The 26,505-nt window shown below is 48.2% G+C and overlaps 1 protein-coding gene across 1 annotated transcript; it reads right to left on the minus strand.

Moving 5' to 3' along the window:
• Positions 1-1,372: 1,372 nt before the first annotated feature.
• EDEM1 (ER degradation enhancing alpha-mannosidase like protein 1) lies at positions 1,373-24,624 on the minus strand. The gene is made up of 12 exons (XM_079712148.1): positions 24,077-24,624; positions 18,900-18,972; positions 15,268-15,371; positions 13,928-14,099; positions 12,497-12,680; positions 10,671-10,845; positions 9,008-9,128; positions 8,364-8,534; positions 6,460-6,533; positions 5,273-5,369; positions 3,139-3,342; positions 1,373-1,668 (listed from the first exon to the last, which is right to left on the minus strand). The coding sequence occupies exons 1-12, from the start codon at positions 24,592-24,594 to the stop codon at positions 1,579-1,581; spliced, it is 1,983 nt and encodes a 660-aa protein (XP_079568274.1). The 5' UTR covers positions 24,595-24,624; the 3' UTR covers positions 1,373-1,578.
• Positions 24,625-26,505: the final 1,881 nt, after the last annotated feature.

The following is a 26,505-nucleotide window of genomic DNA, read 5'->3' on the forward strand; positions in this document are numbered from 1 at the left end:
TTTAAAAGACAGAGGTGACATTTATTACTGAAAATCCCTCTTCTAAAAATCTCAAAGAACTGAATTAGATATCTATTTTAAAACCAGCAACACTTAAATTTTCAAGAATAAAATTCCTCCCTTTTGACTGAAAATGCAATGGCTCACACAGCATTCCTTTCTAGCTTTAAAAAGACTAAAATAAAATCATTTGAAGTATCCTAGCGGTGACGGGTGAGTCACACGACAGGTGAAATTGGAGGTTTTTAAGAGACTTCCTACCCTTTCTATTGAGGTTCATTTCAACCTCTGACGTTACAGGCAAGCCAAAGCTCAGGGTTCAAACCCACCTCTGCTTTCTCTGAGCCCTCTGCACAAGTTCAAAGAGACACAGTTCCGTGCTCACTAAGGAAATAATACCAACAAAGGAAAGAGGCGTTTTAGCACAATTTCCTCTTTATATAAGCTTGCTTAAAATATCAGGTTGAAAGGCAAGGACTGGCCAAGAAGTTTCCAGAACCTACCTGATATCCATCCCATGCCCCTTTCGCTGTGGTCACACCATGTAGCAATACAAAACAAGGCGGTTAAAATCATAGCAGCAGCTGTGACATCCAGTGGCCCAAACCAAAAGAGAATAAGGCACCCATCAAAAGTCTGCATTGCACAGAGAGACGGCTCAAGGATGCCAGAAGGTCATCTGATCATTTCTTTCTCCCTGACTTAGCTGATTGGCACTAGACACAGGAAACAAAATCGAAACAATTCCAACCCAAACATGGTCGGAACTGACAATCCTTGGTTAGTAAATATAAGACAGATGAAAACTCAGATGACCATAGGTATTTTTCTCTCCCTTAAAAGGCACCTGGTTCTGAAACTATGGGAGATCCTCAGGTGAGTTCACAATAAATGTAGAACACCATCCAAAAGATCTACCTGTTAAGCTCTTAAACTGTGAGGCCACAACTTAAGAGATTGCCTGTTAGAATTCGGATAAACTCGTGAGCAAATAATCCGTAACACCGTGATGAATTGCATGGGGCGCAAATGCATAACTGGATGATTTTTCCCCATGTGACCGACAATTGTGGGTGGAGACCTGGGAGACAGCCCAATTATCCAATAAGAGAGACAGGATGACAAAATGCAGTAAACAGGGATGTCAGGGGAACCGCAGGCCCTGTTGCACAGAAATTCATTCACAATCCTCTGGCAGAGAGGTCGCCAGGAGGCGGTCACGCAAGCGCTGGCAGAGAAGACTCGACAGATTCCAAAGTAGGAAGGTCTGAAGATCCAGCCAAAGAGCCCCATCCACGGTGCACAGTAACATCAGCACGTCGTAAGAAGCCAACTTCTACGTACCTTCTCACTTCAAAGTATATCCTTAAGACAAACAGGGCATTTTATTGAACAGAAGAGAAACGCTAAAGTATCCAAGAATCTACCAGATGCGGCTGGGGAGCTGGACAGAGATTCCTACACCATCGTGGACAGCCAGACTCCTATCCTCCTCCACTTTGGACTGGGTCTCAGCCTGGCCTGGGTTCAGCTGTTTTAGATCCAGTTTCAGATGAGGCCAGATGAGGGGAGAGCAGATCAAATCAAGCCAACCATCTGGTCAATCTGTCGCATGTAGACGCTCTTTAAGGGCAGGGAATAGCGCCTCTCGTCAGGAACGCGATTGCACTTGAAAGAAAATGAATGAGGGACAATTTGAATTTTCAGTTAAGACGCCATGTGTTAATTCCTCAGATGTGACTGGATGACCTCCCCTGGGGTTTCTCATCCTGGCACTGTCAACACTTGGGGCCTGTCCGGTGCACTGCAGGATGGTCAACAGCACCCCTGGGCTCTCCCGCTATATGCCCCCTGCCCCTAAGCCCCCGTGTGACAACCAAGATTGTCTCCAGACATTGCTCAATGTCCCCTGAGGAGCAAAGTCACCTCCAGTTGAGGACCACTGATGTAATTTAATTTCCTCACTTCACAGGTGAAGAAATGGAAACCCAGGGAGGCTAAAAGACATGCACCCAAGTTGAAGAGGGGCCGGGACCAAAACCTGCACCCCTTGGGTCCTTAATCCACCGAGAATCGCTAACCATGTTTTAGCTACTTGAAAATACTGTTGTTTTTCTGAGTCTATGGCTCTTCTCATCCACAGCTAAAACCTAAATGCTTAAGAGTGTTATTTATTCACTTATTTTTTTAAATTAAAGGCTTTTTTTCTTTTCTCTCTCTCAAAGGGGATTTAAGTTTGAGAACCAAACATGCTGTCTGGAAAGTTTCCACATACATTCACGCTCTTCCTCAAAGAAACATTTTCTCGCTGCTCTGCACGTGCACTCACATGCCCTGCTCTGCATCTTTGCAAGACCAAGACTGACAGGTGCTTCAGTTGGTCCCAACGCCCCCCACTCGTGTTGTTTGTAGGTGCTGTGCCTTCTACCAGAACGTCCCTCCTGGGACGCTTCCCCTCATCATTCCAGGAGCTACTGAGAGGCAGCCTCCTGAGTGAAGCCCTCCTTGTTTTCCTGGCAGAATAATTCCTCCCTCTTTGGTGTTTCAACAGCACTTCACACAGCCTCCTACTGAGAAGCACCCGGGGGGAACCGGTCTCTATACTGGGCCCTGGGCCCATCCAGCACCAGGACCCCTCTGACCAGCCTGCATCCCCGGTGCCCGGCACAACGGAATCGGGTCTATCAGACGAGTGTCTCCTTCAGTACAAATCCGGGCTCCACCACGCGGCTCCACCGTGTGACCTGACCCTCTCTGTATCTCCCTTTTTCTGTCTGTGAAGTAGGGATATTACAATATGTACCCCTCACAGGGCTGCTATGAGAAGTTAACATACTTAAGCATTTAGCACAGTGCTTAGCATGTGGTAAGCTCCATAAATAAATGTTGGCTATGATTATCATCTCTCCTTCTGTTTTTCCCTTTCCTCCCAATCACGCTTTGTTCACTTAATCTACACTCCATGGCCTAATATAAATTCTATAGCTACCGAAATGGCCTCTTTCTGAAACTCTTCTCATATTACCCAACCAACCCGAGTGTGCCATGAATATTCTGTCAGGAACTCTGGATGATAAGGTGAGCAGTAGTGTTTTCTCTTCCTCCAATTGCAAACCACCCCTGGAGAAAGCAACTTACGTTGGAGCTGGAGTTGATGACTTTTAGCTCATGAGGTCTAGGCCTGTGCCCGGACTTCCCCACTTGGTCCTGCCCTCCCTCTTCAGAAAAGAACTCCTTCCAGGGTGACTCCCGGAGATGTTCGTCCACAGATATAATGTGTCCCTCAGTTGTAAACATGTATCTGGTTCCAGATTTGTGTACTGGATTCTCCTCATCAAAGAGCTAGTAGAAAAAAGAAAAGAAAACAGATACAATTGTAGCAGGTTTGGAACCAATTCATAGCGTGGCTGAGTTCAGACTACTTAGGGACCAGAAGCTGCTTGGCTCTCAGGCCAACTCAGGCTGTGGGGCGGAATCCCCAGTTGTGTTGAAACTCAGACGCCTGGACTTCCCCGATCCCGCCCACACCTAGAGATTCGAAAGCCCGGGGCTAAGACCCAAGCGCCACTAATCTGTAAAAGCCCTAGATGATGCCCCCAGGCTCTCCGGAGAGTTCCGGCGCTGGAATCCTGGAACTACCCCCAGCTCACGCGCACCTAGGCCCGAAACTGGAAAAGCCTGGAGAGAAGGAGGTCCGTGGTTTATCCTTCACCAGGTCCCCAGGGCCTGACACACGGGCCACCGTGTGGTGCACTCCTGTGTGGGCTCTGAGGGCACAGGGCACCCCAGGCAGTCCTTCCTTCAGCACCGGGCGTGGGGGGTGGAAGAGGGCGCAGCGGGGGCATCTAGAAAGAACCCCTGACCCAGGCGTGTGGTAAACGATGCATGAGGAAGAACGCAGAACTCTTAGAGACGGAGGAAACCTCACAGGCACCTCAGGAATTTTACAAACGAGGAAGAACGCTCGGCACAGCTGCTCTGTGTTCACACGGCTCCCAGGAGGCGAACAGGGTCGGCCCAGGCCCTCCCCCTCCGCCACCCGCCCTGACCCTGAGTTCTTTCCCCGGGAACACCTTGGGGGTCTCCTCCATTCATTCGCTCCAGAACTCGCCCCGTGAATACCCCGGACCCCACGGCTGCCGGATGGGATGCCCACCAGGCTCTCGGCAGACAACCGGACCAGCCGCACTGCGCGGTGTGGGAGACCTCGGCGCCCACAGGACCTGGTGGCAGGACCACGCGGCTGGCGGGCGGGCACACCTCCTCCGCCTGCCACGAGCAGTGACGCCAGCAGCACCAGCAGCAGTGTCGTCTGAGAGGACTAGACCGGGGCTTCCGAAACCCGGCTTGGTACAGGACCATTAGAGGCGCTTGTCAACATTACAGGTTCCTGAGCCTGCTTCTGAAGAGTCCCATTCAACATGGCTGTAATCTTAACAGTGTGACTCCAATCCAGCTGACCCCGGGGCTTGGGGACCACTGAACGAGATAAAACGAACCTATCATTACTGATGGATATCTTTGGATCTCGGCCTAAATTCTCCACGCTGCTTCCTCACCAGGATAGCCGGACCCTCTGAGCCCTGAGAAAGTATTCTTTTGCGTGTAGCCATACGAGCCAGTGACAGAGGGGAGGAGAGCGGCCAGGTGCACCACACAGATGCCGTGCACGCCCGTGGCCAAGCAGCCAAGAGGAAAGAGCACTGGACAAGGGATCGGGCCCAGGGCTCAAGCCTCAGCTCTGCCATGTCGTCACCCCGAGAACCCCAGCAAGTCACCTGACCTCTGGCAGTTCCCCTGAGGGGAAGAATGAACACTGACTAAGATGATCCCCGAAGGTTCCTTCCAGGTCCAAAAATTCAGTCTCTCCCTAAACACGTGCGGATGTATGTATGGACAGAGCCGGCCGGGCTGTGGGTCTCACCAAGAGTGCCCAGGTCAGGGGAAGGAGGAGCTGAGATTCTGAGGTCTCCCTCAGGGAAGCCTTGTGACCACCATGCTAACGAGGGTCCCCCAGGAACCGTTACCTGCACCTCACACAACGTGTAACCCAAAGAGTGTCTATGTGTGTACCCAGCAGTGCCTCCTCTACGAGGTCAGCAACCACGGAGTAGACAGCAACGTGCCTTCGCTCCGACAGTGCTGCGCCCCTGGGCCAGCAAAACGTCCAGCCTGGAGCAGCGCCTGGTGGCGTATGTTAGATGGAAGGCAGAGGAATGCCTGCTTTCAGCAGAATGGAGCGCTTCCTGGGTTAATCTTACAACACACATACCAGATACAAGTATTTACAGGTCTCGCTGAGGAAGAAGCTCTCCATCCGGTCCTCTTTGGATTTCTCGATGACATGATGCAGCGTAGCGTAGCCACACCTACGAAACAGTCATCCAGTGAGCCCCACCTCTGCTCCCTCCCACCTGCGTATTAATTTAAGAGGCTGAAGTAGCCTATTCACAGAACAACCAAGGCATCAAACACCACGTGAGAAACAAATTAGGGTAGGTTTAAGGGCTGTCCTTTTTCGGCCCAGATTGTCTGAAAACTTCATTAAAAAGTGGTCTGGCTGCCGAATCATCAGGTTAATGGCAGCGGAAGGGGGATGGGGGTGGAGGAGAGTATTTGCCAAAAGCATAACAGGACACCAAGAAAATGACTGGCAACAAATTCAAAAGGACTGATTTAAATTTCGTGTCCCAATACTTGCATAGACTGACTAATCATTTGATAGTCTAAGACAACATTTTGTAAGAAAATACTCATAATATTATAGCTAGGTAAAAAAAGCACATCGCAAAACTGAAAGAGTTTTTATACATATACATATATACACACATTATAGATTTGTATATAAATATATAGAAGAGTATAAAACTATATACTTTTTTTTTTTTTTCGGTATGCGGGCCTCTCACTGTTGTGGCCTCTCCTGTTGCGGAGCACAGGCTCCAGACGTGCAAGCTCAGTAGCCATGGCTCACGGGCCCAGCCGCTCCGCGGCATGTGGGATCTTCCCGGACCGGGGCACGAACCCGTGTCCCCTGCTTCGACAGGCGGACTCTCAACCACTGCGCCACCAGGGAAGCCCTAAAACTATATACTTAAATGCTGATGGCAGTTATCTCTGCAGGTGGAGATTACAGTGATAATATTCTACCTCTATGTTTTCTATATTCCCTCAACTTTTTAGTATATATATTATTTGTATAACAGGGGAAATAAGTTACTTAAAAAGAGCTCATATAGTCTGCTGGAACCCTACAGGAATAAAGGTGAAAAAAATTTTTTAATTTCCACTATAATGGGCAGGTTCTACTACACAAAAAGCAAGCACTTTCCCTACAAAATTAACATTAATGACCTGTTCTATAAAGTAAAATGCAAAATAGAATTATATTACCTCAGCACAACTCAAAAGAAATCGAAAGTGGCCAACAGAAAAAAGGAAGGAACTTAGAAAACTAACTTGACTTTTGTGTACTTTTCCAGACTCTGCAGAATGTCCATTCCTACGTGGAGGTAGAAGGGATTCTTGGTTGCCTAGAGAGAACACGAGAGAATGTGATCCAGCGGGGGCCTGGAAGACACGCCGTCAACACACATCGCGGTGACTGAAGGACGGTCCCGAGGAGATGAATCACTGTCCAAAGGAAGGCACGGGCCAGTTCACTTTATCCTGAAGGGTCGCGAATGTTACAGGATTAAGGTGTTCTGTCAGTTCACATCAAAGCGCACCTCCAATCTGCTTAACTTGAACAGGGGGCGGCAGATCAACTCCCTGCCTTTGGCTCTCGTGATCCCCATCATGATCAGAAATGAAACAACGCCTCACTGACAGTCCCATATCTGAGAACAAATCCAGTTTCCATGTTGCCTCAGAACTCGCTAGAAACTTAAGCTGCAAGCACAGGGAAACAGGATGTTGCCCCCGTTCCATCCACAGCACCATGAGAAGGGCTAGGGGACAAGAAGACTCTCAAAGTATCTAAAGAGGCCTCCCCATGCTGCATTCTCTAATCACCCTAGGAACTCAGTCCCTGGGTTGCTTCCTCTTCCGTCACATGCTCATAGATGGTTTTGTTAGGGGAAAAAAGAAATTCTCTGGGAAGATGAGACTTTTATCCCAAAACTAGTTTGAAAGCTGGGGATCACCTATAATTCGTGCCCAGTGCCAACCGTGCAGCAGCAAAAGCAAACGAGCACAGGGTCAGCTGTGTCTGGATTAAGAGGGCACACGGAGCAGCTTCAGAAGGCAGGGCCAGAAAGCCGAAGATTTCTCTGGATTCTAAGAAAGTAGTCAATATGAGGAAGAAGCTGCAAGAAGAAAGAAGCAGTGACGGAAACAAAGAGGCATCAACCCAAGGGCAACAGACCTAAGCTTAAGAGGAGAACTCAGCCAGCACCCGAGTCTGTCACCCTCGGAGCGTGAGTGGCCGGACTCTACCCTGGGATCTGGGATCCGGGAGGCAAAATCAGAGGCTACGTCCCCACCCCTGAGAGCTTACATACAACTCACAAGGTGTCTCTACGCCTGAAGTCAGTTACCAGTTGCATAGGATTTCTCCCTTTTTCAGAAGCAAATGGCAAGGATTCGGTGCTAAAAAAAACTATGGAATAAATCTAAACTACTAATCCTACTACCAGAGCTCATCAGATCTCCTTGCGAGGGCTTGCCCGCTAAACGCGCCTGCCGAACGCACGGAGGGCCGGCTTCTTGGAAAGTGAGCAGCTCGTGCTGCTGAATTTGCGAATGGCTGACAACTCTCGATGTGTATATATGTATGGCACGCACAGAGGTATAAATATGGGCCTTAAACCGTCGGGGAGAAGATCCTTCACAGTTAGAGTGACATTTCCTCTGGCATTCAAGTAATTCCACAAAAGAGGAACACTGTATGTGTTTTTGAAGGATTAAACAAAAGTAGGCACTCAGACAATCCCAGATGATTCCCTTTCCAACTAAGAAAAATAATTTTTCTGTCTGAATACTTTACACAGACCAGGGTTCCACAGTACATGAGGACAGAAATGCATCCGCCAACAAGAGTTCTTTGGTCAAATAAATTTGGAAAACAGAGAGTACCAAATCCTCCTCTTGATTGAAGGATGTGAGAAACAAGCCCTGCAGTAAAGATATGACTCAGCCTTGGAGAATGTAGGGCAAACGCGTACATGACCGCAGACGTCTTCCCTGTCCCGTGCAACCAGGACAGACGCTGAGCGCTAACAGGGCTCTGGGCCGGCGGTCACTCTAACGGTCGCTGTGAAATAACACTATTCCCCACCTGTCAGCAAGTGTTCCCTACGAACCAACTGCTACAGGTCTTCCCAGCATTTCAACACAAACTACTGTTCAACGAGCTCTAGTACCTGGTAGAGGAGATACGTAGACTCCACCAGCTCGGGTCTCAGCGGGTAGAAGAGCACGTCGGGGGCCTGCAGCTGCCAGTTGTACCTCTCGGGGAGGGCCCCGTAGCGCTTCCATATGGCGTAGTAGAAGGCGTGCAGGCAGATGGCGTCTTCCACGTCTCCTATCAGAACCTACAGGGAAGGCGCAGGTCACCAGGCTAAGACACTGTTCTCACAGTGGCAAGATGTGACACAGGCCCTGGGCTTCCCCCTCCCCCCACTAGTCATCTGACCTACAAACGTGGCTGGAGACAAAACCAACCCAAAAGGACCATCCCAGACAGACCCCCCACCCCCCATCTGGCCATCAATGCCAAAGCCCTGAGAACTGCATAGGACAAGAGGCTAGCTGTACTCAAGAATGAAGAACAGGCAACTGAGACATGAATCATCCAAAAATCACACACCGTTACTTCTCTGGCATGGCTTTGCACTGATTTAGTGTGGAGTAATTTCCAAAGAGAATAATGGGGACGTACTGTGCTATTCACTTCCCAAATCTGAAGGAGCCAGAGAATGTTCTGGTACCATAAAAAGAAAACAGAAGGGGAAAAAAAGCCCTTTCCAGTGACCGCTTTTTCTTAGCAAACAGGATTGCGAAATACCTGCAGTCCTGGGAAGAACGCCTGCAGAGAGTCAATCCACGTGTTCATCAGCTGCCCACTGAGCATGTTCACGTTGACGTAGAGGGGCGGGTCCCCTTCCCCCTCGTTACAGGCTTCCCGACTGAGGAGCCACACAGAGCGGCCAAAGGGGAAGAAAGAGAAACAGCTCCAGCTCTGTGCCCCCAGCAGTTTCACTTAGATGGAGTCAACATTAACCTTTTCTCCTCACTCATTCTTTAAACCTTTGGAGACAGACTGCTTCTACCTCTCAATACAAGACTCTAGCATAAGATGACACTTACCAAAGGATAAAAGTTCTAAACTCAGCCATGGTAACACATTGGGATTTCACTGCATTTTGCAGAAAGCACTTTGACAATCAGGTTTGAGAAATACGTCCACATAATTTGGTATATAGCATGGGTCAGTTTTGACTTCAGTGGGGAAGTCTGGTTATTTCTGCACACACAAAAGAGTCTCTTCTCTAATAAAATCCTACACCATGGGCCTGGAGGAACACCTCAGAGCAAGAAGCTCAGGGATTACTACTAATTTAGTAAATTTAGGGACTTTAAAAATCGAAAAGGACTGAACTCTGGCCAAACAGCCTCTTACTAAAACACATCACTTGAATGATCCTACAACAGCTAGGGTAGAAATGGGCAGGCAACTAGGAGCTATCACTTGCACTGGCCACTTAACACACACATGTGCACAAGGGAAAACCCAGGGAAGACAGGCGGCACCAGGGTCGAAGCCGCTGCAGCTTCGAATGGCACTTCTCTTCTGCCATCCTGAATGCACAACTGACAAGCGGCAAACAAAGCTGCTTTAAACAAACACAGAGCGGAAAAAAAAGGTGGTAACTGTCCTTTCTCTCAAGTGCAAAGACCAATCCTAACTTCTTTAGAAAGTGAAAGAACCAATACAGCTCTGCCGCATTACAGCTCTATGTGCAATTAAAACCAGCGAAACAGAGGGATGTGTCACTCCTTGGGGCAGCCAGTCTCCAGGTGGCCCCCAGTGACCCCTGCCTCCTGGCTGTCACACCCTTGTGCAGTACCCTCACAGACTACATCAGCCCTGGTCTGTGTGACCAACAGTGTCCGGCAGAAGTGCTGGTCGTCATTCTGAGATTAGGGCATGAAAGCATATGGCCTCCGTTCTGGTGGCTCTCTTTCCATCTCTCTCAGACCACTCATTCTGAGGAAGCCAGCTGCCATGAGCTGCCTACAAAGAGGCTCATATGGCAAGGAACTGACACCTCCAGCCACAGCACGTGAAGAACTGAAGCCTAGGAGGGGACCCTCCAGCCCTGAGTGAGCCGGGACAAGGCTGCAGCCCTCACCAATAACTTGTAGATGACCTCGTGAGAGCCCCTGGATCAGCCCAGCTGCTCCTGGCTTCCTGACCCTCAGAAAATGGGTGAGATAATGTTTGCTGTTTTAAGCCACTAGGTTTCAGGGTAATTTGTTACGCAGCAGTAAATAGCTAATACACCTTGTCACCACCCCCCTCAAATGACTAACAAACAACTAGGAGGCAGTAAAACGAGGGCAGAGACCAAAAGACCCTGTGAATCTATGTTGAGAAAAATACGAACACTTCACAATACATTCTATTTGCTTGACGGGACAGTAAGAGAGATGGTGAGGAGACATACCCTCTTCTTAAGTAGTTCTGAATACTCTTATATGCAGCATTAAACATTTCTAGGTCTTCTTTTTCTCCAAAGAGAATGTAAGATTTCAAGAGGTATTCATAGAAGGAGTCCAGTCCGGCACCCAAGCCACTCTGCTTTCCGACCCAATGGCCCGTCTGAATGTTCACAACATTGCCTGTGAAAACAAGCAAGCTCGTCAGGGCCTGGTGGGGGGGGGCCGGGGGGGGCCTCCTACTTCAGCCCCACTGCTCCTCAGCACTTTTGTCCCTCACAGGGAAGAGGAGGGATGAATGTGTGGCCCTCAGGTCTTTATCGGTCCTATCAGCAGCTGGGGTGGCCAGAGCTTCCTGAACATACAGTGTTTCAACACTGATACAAAAATGGGGAAAACATTTAATGCACAAGAAAAATAGGTTTGTCATGTTGCTTTTCCAGATTGACAATTCATTTCAAAAGCCTAAAGGGTGTTGTTCATCAGAGGATGATGAATTACATAATTTACATTATCTGTAAAATGGAAAAAAGAAAGAAAAACAGAAATAATCCAAATGTCCAACATCAGAAGAGTTAATGGACTGTCATATAGATTTTAAAGACAATAACTGTGAAAATAAGATAACAACTTGAAACCACCTGCATGATTTGCCAAATGAAAGGCAGAATAAAAATATCTATATTATAATCTGAAAGTATACAAAAGCTGCCCATGGGGCTTCCCTGGTGGCGCAGTGGTTGAGAGTCCGCCTGCCGATGCAGGGGACATGGGTTCGTGCCCTGGTCCGGGAGGATCCCGCATGCCACGGAGCGGCTGGGCCCGTGAGCCATGGCCGCTGAGCCTGTGCGTCTGGAGCCTGTGCTCCGCAGCGGGAGAGGCCGCAACAGTGAGAGGCCCGCGTACCGCAAAAAAAAAAAAGTTGCACATGACAGGCTGCAAGGGCCTATGGAAAATTTTAAAGTAGACAGTTTGGGGTGACACTGGTAATGGGGTGACGGGGCGACTATTTTGTTTCTACTATTATTGTTAAATACAACAAATTTGTAAATAAACTGAAGAACTTAAGGAACAGTAATCGAAGATCACTTCTCAAAAGCAGTGCTTTTGCAATGACACTCTAGGCTCCAGGACCACCAATCCAGTTCCTTCCCGATGACAAAAAGAAAATATTTCTCAAAATAAGACAAACAGTTACAAGAGGCAAACAACCTATTTTAAAATAACATCTTGAGCTAGTAAAATACTGATAATCATTGAAGATAAATAATGAGTACATAGGGGTGCATTATTCATTATACTTTTGCCTACTTCGATATGTTTGAAATGTTCCATAATAATTTTTTAATAACATCTTGATCAAAATTCTCAAGGGAAAAGAAAAATCTAATACAGGTTTAATCTGGGCTTTTAACCTACGACCACATGCCGAGATTTCTTAAAAGGAGAAAGTCACTCTACCGGTTAACTCTAAATTCCTATCTTGGGAACCTTATACTGAAGCAATATAATCTGCCTCCGAGGCAGTTCTTTTTATAGCATTTAACAATCACTTTCAAGTGGAATATGCCAAGGGATTCAGATCAGAAGGGAGCCCTCAAATAGGAAGAGCATTATTCTATCCCATCAAACCTTCCAGCCACCCGCTAAGTGAAAAGTCACACGGAGAAATCAGATGTGGCAGACACTGAGGGAGGGCCCTTCTGTCTGAGCTGTCAATGTTCAGGTTCAGTGGTACAAGGAAGGAGGAGTGGAAAGGGGGGAGGGCCCCAGAGAAGAGGAAAGCAAAGGGGGCGATGGGCGCAGTGCCAAGGGCCTCACGGGTGCCCCACACCTAACAATCCCGTATCGTTGCTCCGCAGGTTCCAAAGGGCTTTCACAGCTCGCCTGGCCACCCACTCAAACGTGGAATCCCCCAGCAGTCGACTCAGAATCCCAAATTCCACCAGCAGGGAACCAGCGCCGGCCGTGCACGTCTCATTATTGCTGTCAGGAGGAACGCCTGTCTTTAGATTCACCTGGGGAAAGGAAGACACAAAGGATTTGTGGCAGAAGTCAAGGAACCCACAGGGCTAGAAGACCAGGTCACAGCGACCAGACTCCACTCACGAACCAAGCTCACCACAGGGGGAGTCCGCCCACTGCCTCCCACTTTACATCCAAAAGGAAAATGGGAGTAAGGTTAAGATACAAACAAGACAGTACGAACACCAGAGCCCTGTGTTATTAATAAGAGCAAGTCTTGGGGGAACCATTATAACGCTCTTCACTAATCTGCCTCTTCCCAGCAGGTTCTCTTCAGGGTTACGCAGCACCAGGCTTTGGCACTGGGGACAAAGCCAAGCTGTGGGATCACGGAGGAATTTTAAGTGAGCTGCTATGAGCTCAGGCCTGCTCAGCAAACATTAACAAACCTTGGACTGGGACAGAAATGAACCCAGCGAGAAAGTGACAGCCTGTTTCATCACTGAGGCTCAGGGGTCTGGCAATTCTCCACTGATTGCTGACCCAAAGGCTGACTCAATTCTCAGAGGGGTTCTGGACTCAGTAAATCAGATGCCACAAAGACAGAATCTCATTCCAGACCTTGCATTTAAATCAGCAGCTAACTTACTGGTCTGTACAGGCTTTATTTGAAAGATCCACATGAAGTGTTCAAAAGAACATTTGCTGAGCTCCTCCAGCGTACATGTGGGGAAATGGGCCCAAGTCAGAAATGAAGACAAATGGCCCCCACTGTTTTGCAGCAGGGGATATAAATCCCACCTGCAAAAACGGTTAAGAATACAGAGCACAGGAACATAACTTCCTTAAGGAGAAGGATTAAGTCAAATATGTCACTGTGGGGCTTCCCTGGTGGCGCAGTGGTTGAGAGTCCGCCTGCTGATGCAGGGGACACGGGTTCGTGCCCCGGTCCGGGAGGATCCCACATGCCGCGGAGCGGCTGGGCCCGTGAGCCATGGCCACTGAGCCCGCACGTCCGGAGCCTGTGCTCCGCAACGGGAGAGGCCACAGCAGTGAGAGGCCCGCATACCGCCAAAAAAAAAAAAAAAAAAAAAAAAAAAGTGACTGTATGCCCAGCACACAACAGGTGTTCAGTAAATGCTGAATGAATTAAAAACCATTTCTATCATATTTAGGGCCAAATTCTCTCAAGGACATGGCTTTCCTCTTCCGCATCAGTCCCACCCCTTCCCGCAAATAAATTCATCAACAAAGAGTTTTGATTCGGGAAGGTGGCGAGTTGTTGACGCCGTCTACCTACCCGAGGGTAGGGGATCCCTGTCCTGGTGTTTTCAAAGGCAGGGAGGAGCCGCACAGCCAGGTCGTGAGCCATATGCAACAGCTCGTTATCATAATCCTTGATCGTCATGTCACCAAAGGGCTGCTTGGAGTCAGTTATTATTCTGTGGGCAGAAAGAAGGCTTCCCAGGACCCTAATGACGGGAAGAGCAAAAGAAGAATAAAATCACGTTGGTTGTAAATGTGTACGATCCAGCTCAGAATGACAGAAGCAGGCTTGAATTCCCTATGGACTTAGCACTGCCTGAAATCAGAGGGACTGGACTTAGTGACCCCCTGAAGTTCTTTCCAGCCATGACAGTAAAGGATCATTCGTTAGCTAACAGCATTAAGGAAAGGGAGAAAGCGAGCCATTCTTCTGAGGCTACTGAGAATAATCCCACGTAAAGCAGTAACAATGTTTAGTCATTTTCATCACCTCATCAGAAGGGAGTGTCCTAATCATTTCCAGAATAAATATCACCTTTTAGTATTAATCAACTACTCTTGGTTTCTCTCACATGGGGAAAAAACTTAGCCAAATAAGAAGCAGAAAAGAGCAAGACGACAAACGCTAAGTAACTTTTGTAGTTCTGGCTGCCAAGCAACGTCAAATTCTCCAACTTCTGGTAAACAGGCAAGGTGGGGAAGAGAAGGAGAGAATGACCCGACCGAGCGGCAGGCGCCACCAGCTTAGATCTCAGTCCCTCAGCAGCCACGAGTTCAGGTCCCCCTCCAATGAGCTGAAGCAGAGTGTGACATTTTTCAGAACAAATGTTTTCATAACTTTAATTTTAAATAAACGCTACATCTGGATGTTATGCAGTGATACAACTTTCAAAGTTTAAACGGAATAGGAAAGCAGTCGCAATCTATCCAACTAAAAAGGCAAGATATAAAACATGAGCCGGGTACATTAGAGGGAGGGACAGGGAGGGAGACCCAAAGGGTCAGCAGTGGTTTTCTGCAGGTGGTGGGTGACAGGAGAAACTATGATTCCTTCAGAAATACATAGGGGTTTTCCTAGGACACAGTGAAGGAAATGAGACTAGACATAAAGTGAGATAATGAAAAACTCCTTTAAAGGGACATCTATCTTAAACCTGCATTACAATGTGTCTTTCTATTTGGCCCCAAATATAATTACTTTGAAATGGCAATTGTTTCAGTTTTGATCAATCCAAAGCAGATGAAAAAAGGGACACAGTGCCCACAAGGTCTGCACGGACTCCCTACCTGGACCCCGGGGCTGGTGGACCCTCCAAGAGTTTTCTCCTTACACACCCAAAAGCAGCCTTCAATCCGTTTGATGTACTAGTTTACCTTATCGTGGCCTCAAAGACTTGGACGGTGGAATCTTTGTCAAATGACACTGTGTTGATCACTAACTTGACTGCTTTCTGGAACTCGGATGAATTTCCCATTATCTTTAAAAAGAGGAACACAAACCATTACAACGGCCTGAAATGACACTGAGGCTGCATGATCGCAGGAGCTGGGCCACTTCATCTGAATGTCTGTACGTGTGGTTTTGCCACTCGTGGGAATAGAAACACAAAAGGTAGAAGAGCACAGTTATCTCTTAGAACACATTCTGGGACAGACGGCAAGCCCATTTCCACCAAACTCGGGCATCCTATCTCCAAATGGCAAAACTGTGCCAGTAACTCCTCATAAGATCATTAGCAGCCCTCATCGTCCAGCCGCATTCTCCCTCAACTTCTGTCTGACCTTGTCTAGCATGCAAGGCATTACAGTTCCAGAAATTCCTGAAATGAGTAATAATAAATCCAAAACCTGAAGAAACGAAAAACATGGCTTTCCCTCTGCTCCTCAAATAATGCAACAGCTTGGGCACTTAGCTCCCAGGAGACCGAAACATCTGGAAAACTGACTCCTTGCTTGTTTCCCAGATGTCTGAACACTTTGGGAAATAGTGGTATTTTCTTTTCGAGCATAGCATAAGACCAATGACATTCAAAACAAACAAAACATACAAATAACCAGCTCTACGTCCTTTGTAAGAAATGTTCTAGAATTAGGATTCCTATTTTGGGTGTGTGGATATGGTATCATTCCAAGCTTCTCTCTCTTATATGAGGTGGAAATTGGACATAAAATTTGATAAAGTAACCTGAATAGAAATGCTTTCATGCTGTTCAAGATTTTATGACAATCCTGGCACTATAATGACATCATAAAGACATCAAAAAAAAAAACAAGAAAAAACAATTTCATTCAGACACTACTTATTTCAAGTATGTCTTATTTCCTAGTGTTTATTGATCTAGTGCATCTTTTTTTCTTTTTCTCCCCCTCATTGTTATTTTGCTGTTACATGCAGAGCAAGTACAGACGTTTTTTTATCTGGCTTTCGGTTCTTTCTTTTTAAAAGATTATGCAATCATGCTGCAAGTTGCATTGAACAGTCAAGGGACTGCTATCATCCAAGTGTTTCCAAAGGACACCTGTTAAAGTTTGTTTAAAGTGTCAGCAAAAGAAAAGGGAAACGTCAACAGAAGTAACACCTGAAAAATAAGCCTGAAGTGTACCTTAAAGATCGGGTGTTCTACAATGAAAACCACAGAGATGGGTCTGTTTCCCTACAGATGTTCACCAGCAGCAAACTCTGTTAGCAGCTGCAGGCGCTGATATGATCTCAGATCACGTGGAGGACGGCAAAGGAAGCCAACAGCTTTCAATGATATATTGTAATTTGCCATCTTAGACAGCTACGGAACAGAGTAACGAGGTTCTGAAATCATTCACTCAGGCTCGAGAAAAGCTGGATTGGGGTTTCTTTACTTCTCAGAACTTCTCAGAGCCTTTAAACGGCTGGTGTGCATTGTGGCTCTCCAGCAGTGGGACAGACTGGTAGAATTTCTCAAGTTCATTTGGGAACAGAATTCTTCTTTGAGGGAGAACACCCTTGGAATCTGTGTTGGGAAGTGCCAGGTTACTAGAAATTCATTTTCTTAACACGTATTTGCACTCCTATCATGTATCAGACACCATGCAGTGTGGACAGAGTGCAGTGACTGAAACAGAAACAAGGTCTCTGTCCTTCAAGAGCTGGCAGACGGATAAAAAGACACAATGGGGCAAAAGGAGAGAGGTCAGGGGGAAAAGGTGTGCTTTCGTAAGCTATATATGAGCCTTGGGACTTTTTTTAAAGCAACACTTGTAGCCTGACTCAGCCTGTGGTCCCCTCAACAAGTTAACTCTAATCAGGGTGAACACACCCGTCCGGGCACATTTTGATCAGTGATGGTGGATGACTGACAGGCAGTAGCAATCACTTCAGAAGGAGAGATTGGGAAACTAAACTGCTGTGCAACTGCAGCCCGGCAGAATGAAACCCCGGACTCTCTGTTAGACCAAGAGCCTCGGGGAACTTATTTATTTATTTATTTATTTATTTGCGGTACGCGGGCCTCTCACTGCTGCGGCCCCTCCCACTGCGGAGCACAGGCTCCAGACGCGCAGGCTCAGCGGCCATGGCTCACGGGTCTAGCCGCTCCGCGGCATGTGGGATCATTCCCGGACCGGGGCACGAACCCGTGTCCCCTGCATCGGCAGGCGGACTCTCAACCACTGTGCCACCAGGGAAGCCCCCTAGGGGAACTTAGAAGGACGGCCCCAGCTCTTCCCAAGTTCCGGTAATTCTACTACTAGCAAGATTTGGAACAGTTGTAATGCAAACTTAGCTAGCGTTGCCCAATGCTAACTCCTGACAGCTTCAAACTCTGTTTAAGGAAAGTTAAAATGCAGGATGTGGAATCAACTACAGTACAAATTTTCTTATGGTAAAGGTGTGCCGGACAATGGAGGAGAGCAAAGAGGTAGTAGAATCATGTTTACTAAGGAAATTTTTCAACGCTACGCTGGAATATAGTCCCTTGCTGTATTCTACAGCAAAGGGTCGTGAGGCACACCAAGCACACGCGGCAGCCTGGTAATAAGAACCATGCATGGTGTCTGACTGCCTTCCATGTGCTTTGGCTCATCTGTCTAGAGGTCTCCAGCTGCCTTGAGGGAAACCAAGGGCTGAGCATGTAAAGGCTGCCCCTGAGCTGGCAGCCCAAGTCTGGAGGGGGTAGTGTCCACAAAACACGGAAAGCAAATAAAACAAGAGTGTTTATACAGAGGGTCTCTGCGCAGGGGCTGGAACCAGGGCTCAGACTTGATTTTGGGGAGTCAGTAGCTGGGGCACATTTCAGGGGATCTTGTCCCCTGGCGATCTTGAATCCTGAGATCCTGTCTTTTACTTCTGAAATCTTAACTACAGTAACTGTATACTGGTTCCTTTAAGGAATAAAATAGCGGGAACCCCGCAGAAAAATAGGTTTCCCCCAAAACAATCACACTTTCTTTCTTTAAAACATTTTTTAAAAGTTTATTTATTAATTTATTTATTTTTGGCCGCGCTGGGTCTTTGTTGCTGTGCATGAGCTTTCTCTAGTTGCGGTGTGCGGGCTTCTCATGGCAGCAGCCTCTCTTGTTGTGGAGCACGGGCTCTAGGAGCACGGGCTTCAGTAGTTGTGGCACGTGGGCTCAGTATTTGTGGCTATGGGCTCTAGAGCGCAGCAGGCTCAGTACTTGTGGCGCACGGGCTTAGCTGCTCCACGGCATGTGGGATCTTCCCGGACTAGGGCTCGAACCCATGTCTCCTGCATTGGCAGGTGGATTCTTAACCAGTGCGTCACCAGGGAAGCCCAACGATCACACTTTCTCCTCTGCTTTTTTAGGGGAATCACATTTCCCCTCATCTAACCTTCAATGTTTTTCTTGCTCTCAGCATTAAGCTCATTAAAATAAACAATACCTATCAGAGCTATGAATACATGTTGAGAATCACGTTTCCTAGAATTCTCATCCCTGGGGGAAAGTAAGGGTAATTAAGTCCAAAATATCTTAATTAATTTTTAAAAATAATAATAAAGCTGGACACTTACTGCGAGTGTATCCAACGCATCAACAAGAGTCAGTGAATAATTCCCTAGGACATCATTGATGTTCAGATTTGAACTGAAAAAGAAAGAAAATTAAAATTAAACAAAGGTAGTTTAAAAGAGAAAAAAGACAACAAAACTAAACACTCATCAGAAACTAAAATTGCTGGAAACTTATTTATTCAGGGACTACTGTGGGTGGATCAGTATGGCAATGGTCCTTCTACCTCACAAGGGACAGTCTCTATAGTGTCACAGAAGAGCAGAGACACACACGCTTATACTATAGTGGAAAGAACACAAAACAGGAAGGAAATGGGAAACAAGAGTCACTGCCCTCTCCAAGATACAGTTTTAACAGCACAAATGACCTTTCTGTCCAGCTTCAAAAAGCTCTGATTTTGAAATCATTAGGAATGAAAAAGGAGAGGCCCTGTCACATGACCTGCAAATAAAACTTTAATTCAGAAATCAGACACTGCCGCAGATTACACACACAAAGCAGCAAATAAATACCTCAGTTACAGGCTCAGTATCACTCATCTGTCCTTGGGGTGGGGGAATAAATTAACTGCTTTATATCATTTTTTCCCTAACATACCACCCAAAGAATCCCCACCAGCTCCATCAACTGTGAGGAGCTGCTGTTTTACCATGAACCAAGGCAGGGCTTCTCGTAACTGCAGCTGCATCAATGCTTCTACCACACACCTCGTGCCCCATAATCAACACCAATCGCCCACTCTGAAACAATCTTAAGACACCAACTTCAGGGCTGCAATGAGGGTAACGGACAGTTCTTTATAGCACTAAAAACGACAAAGATAATACTAATACATCTGGGAAACGTGGGGATGGAGAAATAGTGCAAGTCATAAAGTCAGCTTGACAAATTCTAGGGAGTTCAGTTATTCCTGTCCCATTCCCACAAACCCAGAAAGCAACTGCAGAAGCTTGAAAAGATTTGAAAGTAAGGAGAGAAACGAAAAAGATGTAAGTAAGGAGAGAAAGAGGATGACTGTTTCGAGATTATGTTTATGAAAAACCACAGTGAAAACACCCTAGTTTTATCTTCAGCAACTGATTCACCGTTATTATGACGTCTTCCACCAAATCCCCAGACCACGTGACCTGCTCCGTGGCTCTCTCTGATGGGTCCTGTCTCACTTCCCTGCGGGCAGCATCTCCGTGTTCCTGATGCTCGCCCTGCTCTCTGAGAGGCCTCCTATGCGCTTCAGCTGGGGTGAAGTGGGCCCCACGTGAACACACCTCACATCCGATTTTACCTGGGCCTTTGTTTTATGCTGGTTATGTCACTTAATCTAGGACAAAGAATGTGTGGCAAAATTTTACCTCCTTTTTTTTGAAACAAACTATCTAGAAGGGGCGATCTAGGAACCAGGGCTCTCACATGTCTCTCCCAAGCCGCGAAGCCAGCACACCGCACCTGCTGAAGAACCGCACCTGCTGCTTCTAGCTGTCGACTCTTTCTGAATACATGAATATGACTGCAGAAGGTCCTCTGAAGACGAGAGCTGTGGGTTAAGCTCAGCCCTTCAAGGGCAGTGCCAGCCAGAGAGGATATAGGAAGTGTCACAAGCTGGAGGGGAAGGCCAAAGGAGACAGGGAGATCCTCAATGCTGCCCACTCAAGAACATTCTACTGAGCTTAAATATTTACCTCCACTGCTCTGCTGCTCAGAAACCAAGAGCTAGCTCCAACAACCCACCTCATCACAAAACGGGTCCCTCATCGCTGAGCCTCCAGGCTGGATGCTGGGTGAACCCCGTGTGACCACCTTCCCCTGAGGGACACCCTCCTCTGTGGCGTATCACCCTTCCCACCTGCACCGGCCCTGGAAGGGATGACTAATCTGGAGCACTGCACTCCTTCCCATGGTTTACTGTGCTTTTCCTTTCAGACTATAACTACATCGGACCCAGTTTTAAAATACTTCTCAATAGAACGCCCAAGCAGCCACGACAGAGAACAATTATAAGAGTTGGCACAAGAAAAAACGTGTTTGTAGTAACTGGTGGTTCCTTCTCTCCACTCAGACAAATCCACTCAAAGATCTAAGGCGTTCGTGAAAACACTTCCAAATTCTTTTCTACCAGATTGCTACACACTCTTTCAAAATGTGCCAAAATAGAAAAAAGAAAAATGGGGAGGGCAGGAAGGAAACAGGAGACTCCACAGAAGCCTGTCGGCCTAACAGCGCCAGATTATCGGGCGTCCATTGAGGCCAGCCCACCATGCAGGCGAGACTGTGATCTGTCTGTCCTGTGCAAATCTTCTTGATCTATGGCCAGCCTGACCAAGAACTCAAACTTCAGGTACAAGGCTGGGTTCAAAAGTGCCCATCTTTCCACATAACCAGCTGCCAAACCACGATGGCTCTCCACTTAAGTTACCCTGTGTGACTGTTCGTGACATTCACCCCACGCTGCATTTTTAAGGTTCTTATTAGCCCCAAACAGAGAAGACGGAGAAAACTATGGCCTTTCACAGAAAATTTTTGGCGACGCAGCTAACATAATGCTAACACAGCATGTTCAAAATTAAACGCATGTGTAAAAAGGAAAAAAAAAATTCCACATATACTTAACCTGTAACAGCTGTTCAGAAATCTACCTGGTGCTGTGTAGGCACAGAGGTAATATAAGAAACAGTCCCTGTGTTCCAGGGATTGACAATCTGGGGAGACAAGACAAAGGGAAAGGAAGGTGAACACACAACAGTACTCAAGTCTCACACGATATTAAAAGGTGGAAAAGCAGCTCAAAGGAAAGGAACCGAAAGGAGAACTGAGTAGATCAAGGACAGTCATCTTCAAACAGTTCAATGGCGTCACGGAAAAAGACTTGAGCCTGACTCTGAAGGAAGCCAAGATTCTAGGAAGAAAGGGAAATGCAGAGGAGGCCATCTTAAACTAGGGGTGCCTAGGAACAAGTCGGTTTAGGGGCCAGCATCGGTTTGGTTTGATTTGCTTTTTTGTTTGAATAGCAATATGGTTGGGGAGAAAACAAAGAAGGGTCATGCACCCAAGGTCTGAACTAACAGAACTAATTATTCACGAGACTGCAAAATTTCAATATCCAGTCTTACTTGAAGAAACTTTTGAATTTGGATCCTCCAACCCAAATCGGGGATGTGAGAGGAACTGAGTTTGCACAGTGATCTGTAGCTGGACAGAAACGTTTGCTATTTTTAAAAAAGTGTTCCGGTTTTATTTACTTCATGTCAATACTCTTCACCCTACCTCCAGTCAAACAAGACAGGCAAGATAAGCCTCAAGTAAATGTGACTAAAAAGAAAAGACAGGCACATTATCACTCATATTTTGTTTCTGTACTTTTTACATAATATTCTAATGTCTAAGTTACTCTCTTTTTTAAGTGAGTCAATAGAATTCACTTGACAGTAATCATTAGAATACACTTGCTTAAAATAAATATCTGAAAGATTTTTTATTACCAGTTATTTATTTCGGGATGTAAATGTGGCCTGCTCTTTTCCTGAAAACACTAAAGTCTGAGAGGAGTTAAGTGAAAGGAAAAGGAATAAGAAAAATTAACTTTCCACTCTTTACAAGCGGCCAGCATGAGGGTCTACTCAAGGCTACCATAACCCCAGAGCTCTTTCACCTCCTCAAAGACACCAAGGCTGACCAACCAAAAGGGCACAACCCTTCCCACATGTCACCCCCTCAATATCTCTAACTCCATCTTTCCAAAAGCAACATATCTGTCTCAAAGCAACCTGACCTCAACTTATCCAGACTGTCACTGAACAGTCAAACCAAACCACTCATCAGCAGATGTCATCCCCAAGCAAAGAAAACTAGTTAAGCAAAACAACTCAATTTCCTAAAATCTGGAAAGGCCTAGTAATTTAAAAAAAAAAAAAAAAAAAAACTTACTTAAAATTTTTCTCAAAAAAAAACTTGAGATAGAAAACACATTTCTATGTATAAAGCCTAATACAGTGAAACATGAAAAATATAACTCATCAGTTTCCTACAACTTTAAAAAGGCCGAGTCTTTTTTAAGTTAACCTGGGATGTCCCCCTGGCTTCACTAAAAATCATGCTCTCCAAATGCAATTTAAGACAAGAATCTGTAGACAGTCCAACCATTTTAAAACCTCTTTAAGTCCCCTTAGTGTATGGGCTTCCTTTTTAGGACCTAAGGACTGGACTCTGCTGCTTTTCATCAGGTGAAGGAAAACACAGGCCTCAAATGTCCACAGGGACCAAGCAGCTCCACTCCTCCACTGCCAACTGAGGGGAGCGGCCGAGAGAAAGGCAGTCATATCCAGCCTAACAGGGTCAGTGTCAAGGCACACCGGTTCCCTCCAGCTAGGACGTCCTTAGCTGGGTGTGCTGTCCTCTTGGACTCTGATGTCAACAGCAGTAACCCCTGAAGCTCAGCCTCTGCAAACACGGCTGATGGAAGGGGAAGACTGGTAGATCTTCCCTGACAGCCTTGCCACCAGGGTGGGGGAATTTATGGGGCAGACCCTAAATGCCATCTTGAGCATCAGGACCCCAAATCTGGGCCACCCAGCCTCTCTCCCTTCCATCTAACCATCCTCAGCCTAAGGAGCCGCCCCTGTGATAAAGGAGAAAGGCTGTAGCCCTGCTCTGCCTCAAACTCACTGGATGGCTTTAAAAAGTCCCTTCTCAGGATCAACTCCTGAATTTTTATATTTTTATACAGTAAAGTTGGAGTTGGCTAGGTGGAGGGAGATAAGCGCTGTTTCGAAGCTGCGTTTACAAGGGATTTCATTTTGATTTGACTTTCACCTGGAGAAAGGGCTGGAGATGGAAGTCTAAGGCCCCCCCCAGCCACCCCTCGGTACTGCCACTGTCCCTTCCGGTCTCTGGGCCTCAGTTTCCCCATCTGTAAAAGAGACTGCGCTGACAGCTGTCCAGTAACAGAGATTCCGGGAGAAGCAAGAGAAGGACAGCCACCGGGCCGTCCACGCAATCTCCAGCCCAGGACGACCTCAAAGTGGGTCGGCCGAGGCGCCGGACGGGTGGGCGCTGCCCCCAGGACCCTAAACGCCCGGGCACCAATGGGGGGACCCGGAGGACGGAAGGCTGCAGCCGCCGGGAGAACCGAAGGAAGCGCGTGCGGCGCGCGGTCCTGGGCGTCGGGCCGGCGCGGGCTACTCACGGGTCCCCGCGGTCGGGTCCTCGGCCGCGGCAGTGGATGGGGTTGAGCTCGTCCTCGGGGAAGGCGTGCGCCATGTAGTTGTCGTAGCCGAACACGAACATGCCCCGCGCCAGGTCGCGCATCTGGGCGCGCAGCTGCGGCGGGAAGGCGCCGCTGTAGCGCTTCTCATACTCGTCCCGGCCGCGTCCCCGGCCGCCCAGCACGTAGCCCCAGTGGCCCGGGCCGCAGACGTCCGGCCCGGGCCGCCGCGGAGCCCGCCGCCGCCCCGCCGCCGCCCCAGCGACCTGCGGCTGCAGCCACGATGGCCCCGACGGCCCCCCGGGCGTCCCGGGCCGGCCTGCGGGCCCCGAGGCGGGAGACGTGGGGCCGTCGGGGCCCCTCAGGCGCTGGAAGCCGAAGCTGAGCGGGAAGCGCTGGTAGAAGCCCATGCTGGGCCCCAGCCCGAAGACGAGCCACAGCACTCCGTGGAGGCCAAGCCGGAGGAGCACCAGCCCCAGGACGAGCGCTCGCCATTGCATGGTCGCGCGGGCGCCGCGGGCATTATTTACAAACGCGGGGGGCCTTCCCCGCCGACCACCGCACCCCACGTCCGCCCAGGAGCTCCGCTCACTTCCCCTTTAAGGAACTCCCTCGTGACGCACCAGGAACTGGCCCATTGTCCCCACACCCCCAGCACCTCGGGCCCGGCCGGCCAGGCCCCACGTTCGCCCGCCCAGTCGCCCGGATTGGCCCGGCCCCGGCCCGGCCTCGCGGGGCGCGGCAGCGGACTCCCTCCCGCGCCATAGGCCACCCATACGTCTCCAGCGGCGCAAGGCACCGCCCCTCCTTCCGCCCCGCCCTCCGGGCCCCGCCCCCTGGGCTGGCGGATTCGGATGGGCTGGCGTGGCGAGTAGGGACCGCTCGGGCTCCGGACGGGGGAACTTCCAGCCAATGGGAGCGCGGCACGGGAGCAGACGGCCGCCGGACAGGGACGTGGCCCCGGGCCCAACAGGTTCCGCGTAGAGCCTGTTTCTCGCGGAGCTAGAATGGAGGAAAACTACTCCAGCTCTATGTTAGGGATGGTGACAGAAAAGACGTAAGGAACGAGGAGGAAAAAGGACATTTCTGTAGGACAGGGTTTTTAATTTGTCTGTTATGTGGTAGGGGATGTTATGTGGTAGGGATGATACTATCATTAAGCTTAAGACTGCACAAAACGGTATCCTGAATTCTTTTTGTTAAAACATCCTAATTTGTAGTCTTTTAACACTTTTTTATTGAAACACCCTAACCTGTAAGAATTGCTCACGGTGATTGTTCCCAGGTCCTGTCCTAGACCTATAGAACTCCAATGGAGTGTCCCGAGAATGTGTGTATAACAAGTGTTCTTGCGCCATTCTTAGCATCCGGCAATCTCAGGAAATATTGAGTTAGGTTATATTGCCTTTGTCTCGGAAATAGGATCTTTTTTTAAAAAGATACAGCGGGAGGAGTTAAGGCTGCCGCTGCCACCACCGAAGTATTTTTACTAGATCTATTTTTTGTTTGTTTGATTTTTTGCGGTACGCGGGCCTCTCACTGCTGCGGCCTCTCCCGTTGCGGAGCGCAGGCTCAGCGGCCATGGCTCACGGGCCCAGCCGCTCCGCGGCATGTGGGATCCTCCCGGACCGGGGCACGAACCCGTGTCCCCTGCATCGGCAGGCGGACTCTCAACCACTGCGCCACCAGGGGAGCCCTTACTAGATCTATTTAATCATGTCCCCTCCTGCCCCTCCCACTGCCACCATCTCTCCCGTACAGTGTAGCAGTGACCTATCCTTTGAGGTGTGGGATAGATTCCTGGTCAAATCACTTTACCCCTCTGTATCTGCTTCCCATAATTAATAAGGTGGCAAATGTCAGCTCTGAAGGTCTACTGCTTTCATGTGATGACTCAGCAGTTTAGGGGTTTGTTTTCTTTTGCTTGCTGCATTTGGAAATGTCTGCTAAGGTTTGCCCTCCATAAGCTTAGACCATGTGCCTCTTATATACCGAGGTTCCCGAAAAGCTTGGGAAGCAAGGCCTGACCGGTGGCTCAAATCAGAGATTGGCTGAGTGACCAAGGGAGTGATTAAGGATGATAAAGTTGTCACGTGGCACACTCATCACATTCTCAGAGGACTTTTAGCAACACAGAGGAGGTATAATGGGGACTGAGAAGGAACCCAAAGAAACGTTTGATTCTAACACAAGGTAGCGGGCACACAGTAAGGCCCTTTTTGTTGGCTGAGCCGTATTCCTGTCCAAAATCCTGAGATAGGCCTGCCCAAGCATTGAAAAGAGTGTAAAGAGTTGGAGCGTGGGTCTTTTGCCTATACAGATTCTTTTCCTCTGTGAAAGGCACCTAGGGACCCTGCTGAAAGTCCAACATCAGCGCTTGATCTCAACTTTCAGGTCTGCCTTCTTGGAAC

The sequence above is a fragment of the Hyperoodon ampullatus genome (assembly GCF_949752795.1).
Source record: "Hyperoodon ampullatus genome assembly, chromosome: 10".
Lineage (NCBI taxonomy): Eukaryota > Metazoa > Chordata > Mammalia > Artiodactyla > Ziphiidae > Hyperoodon > Hyperoodon ampullatus.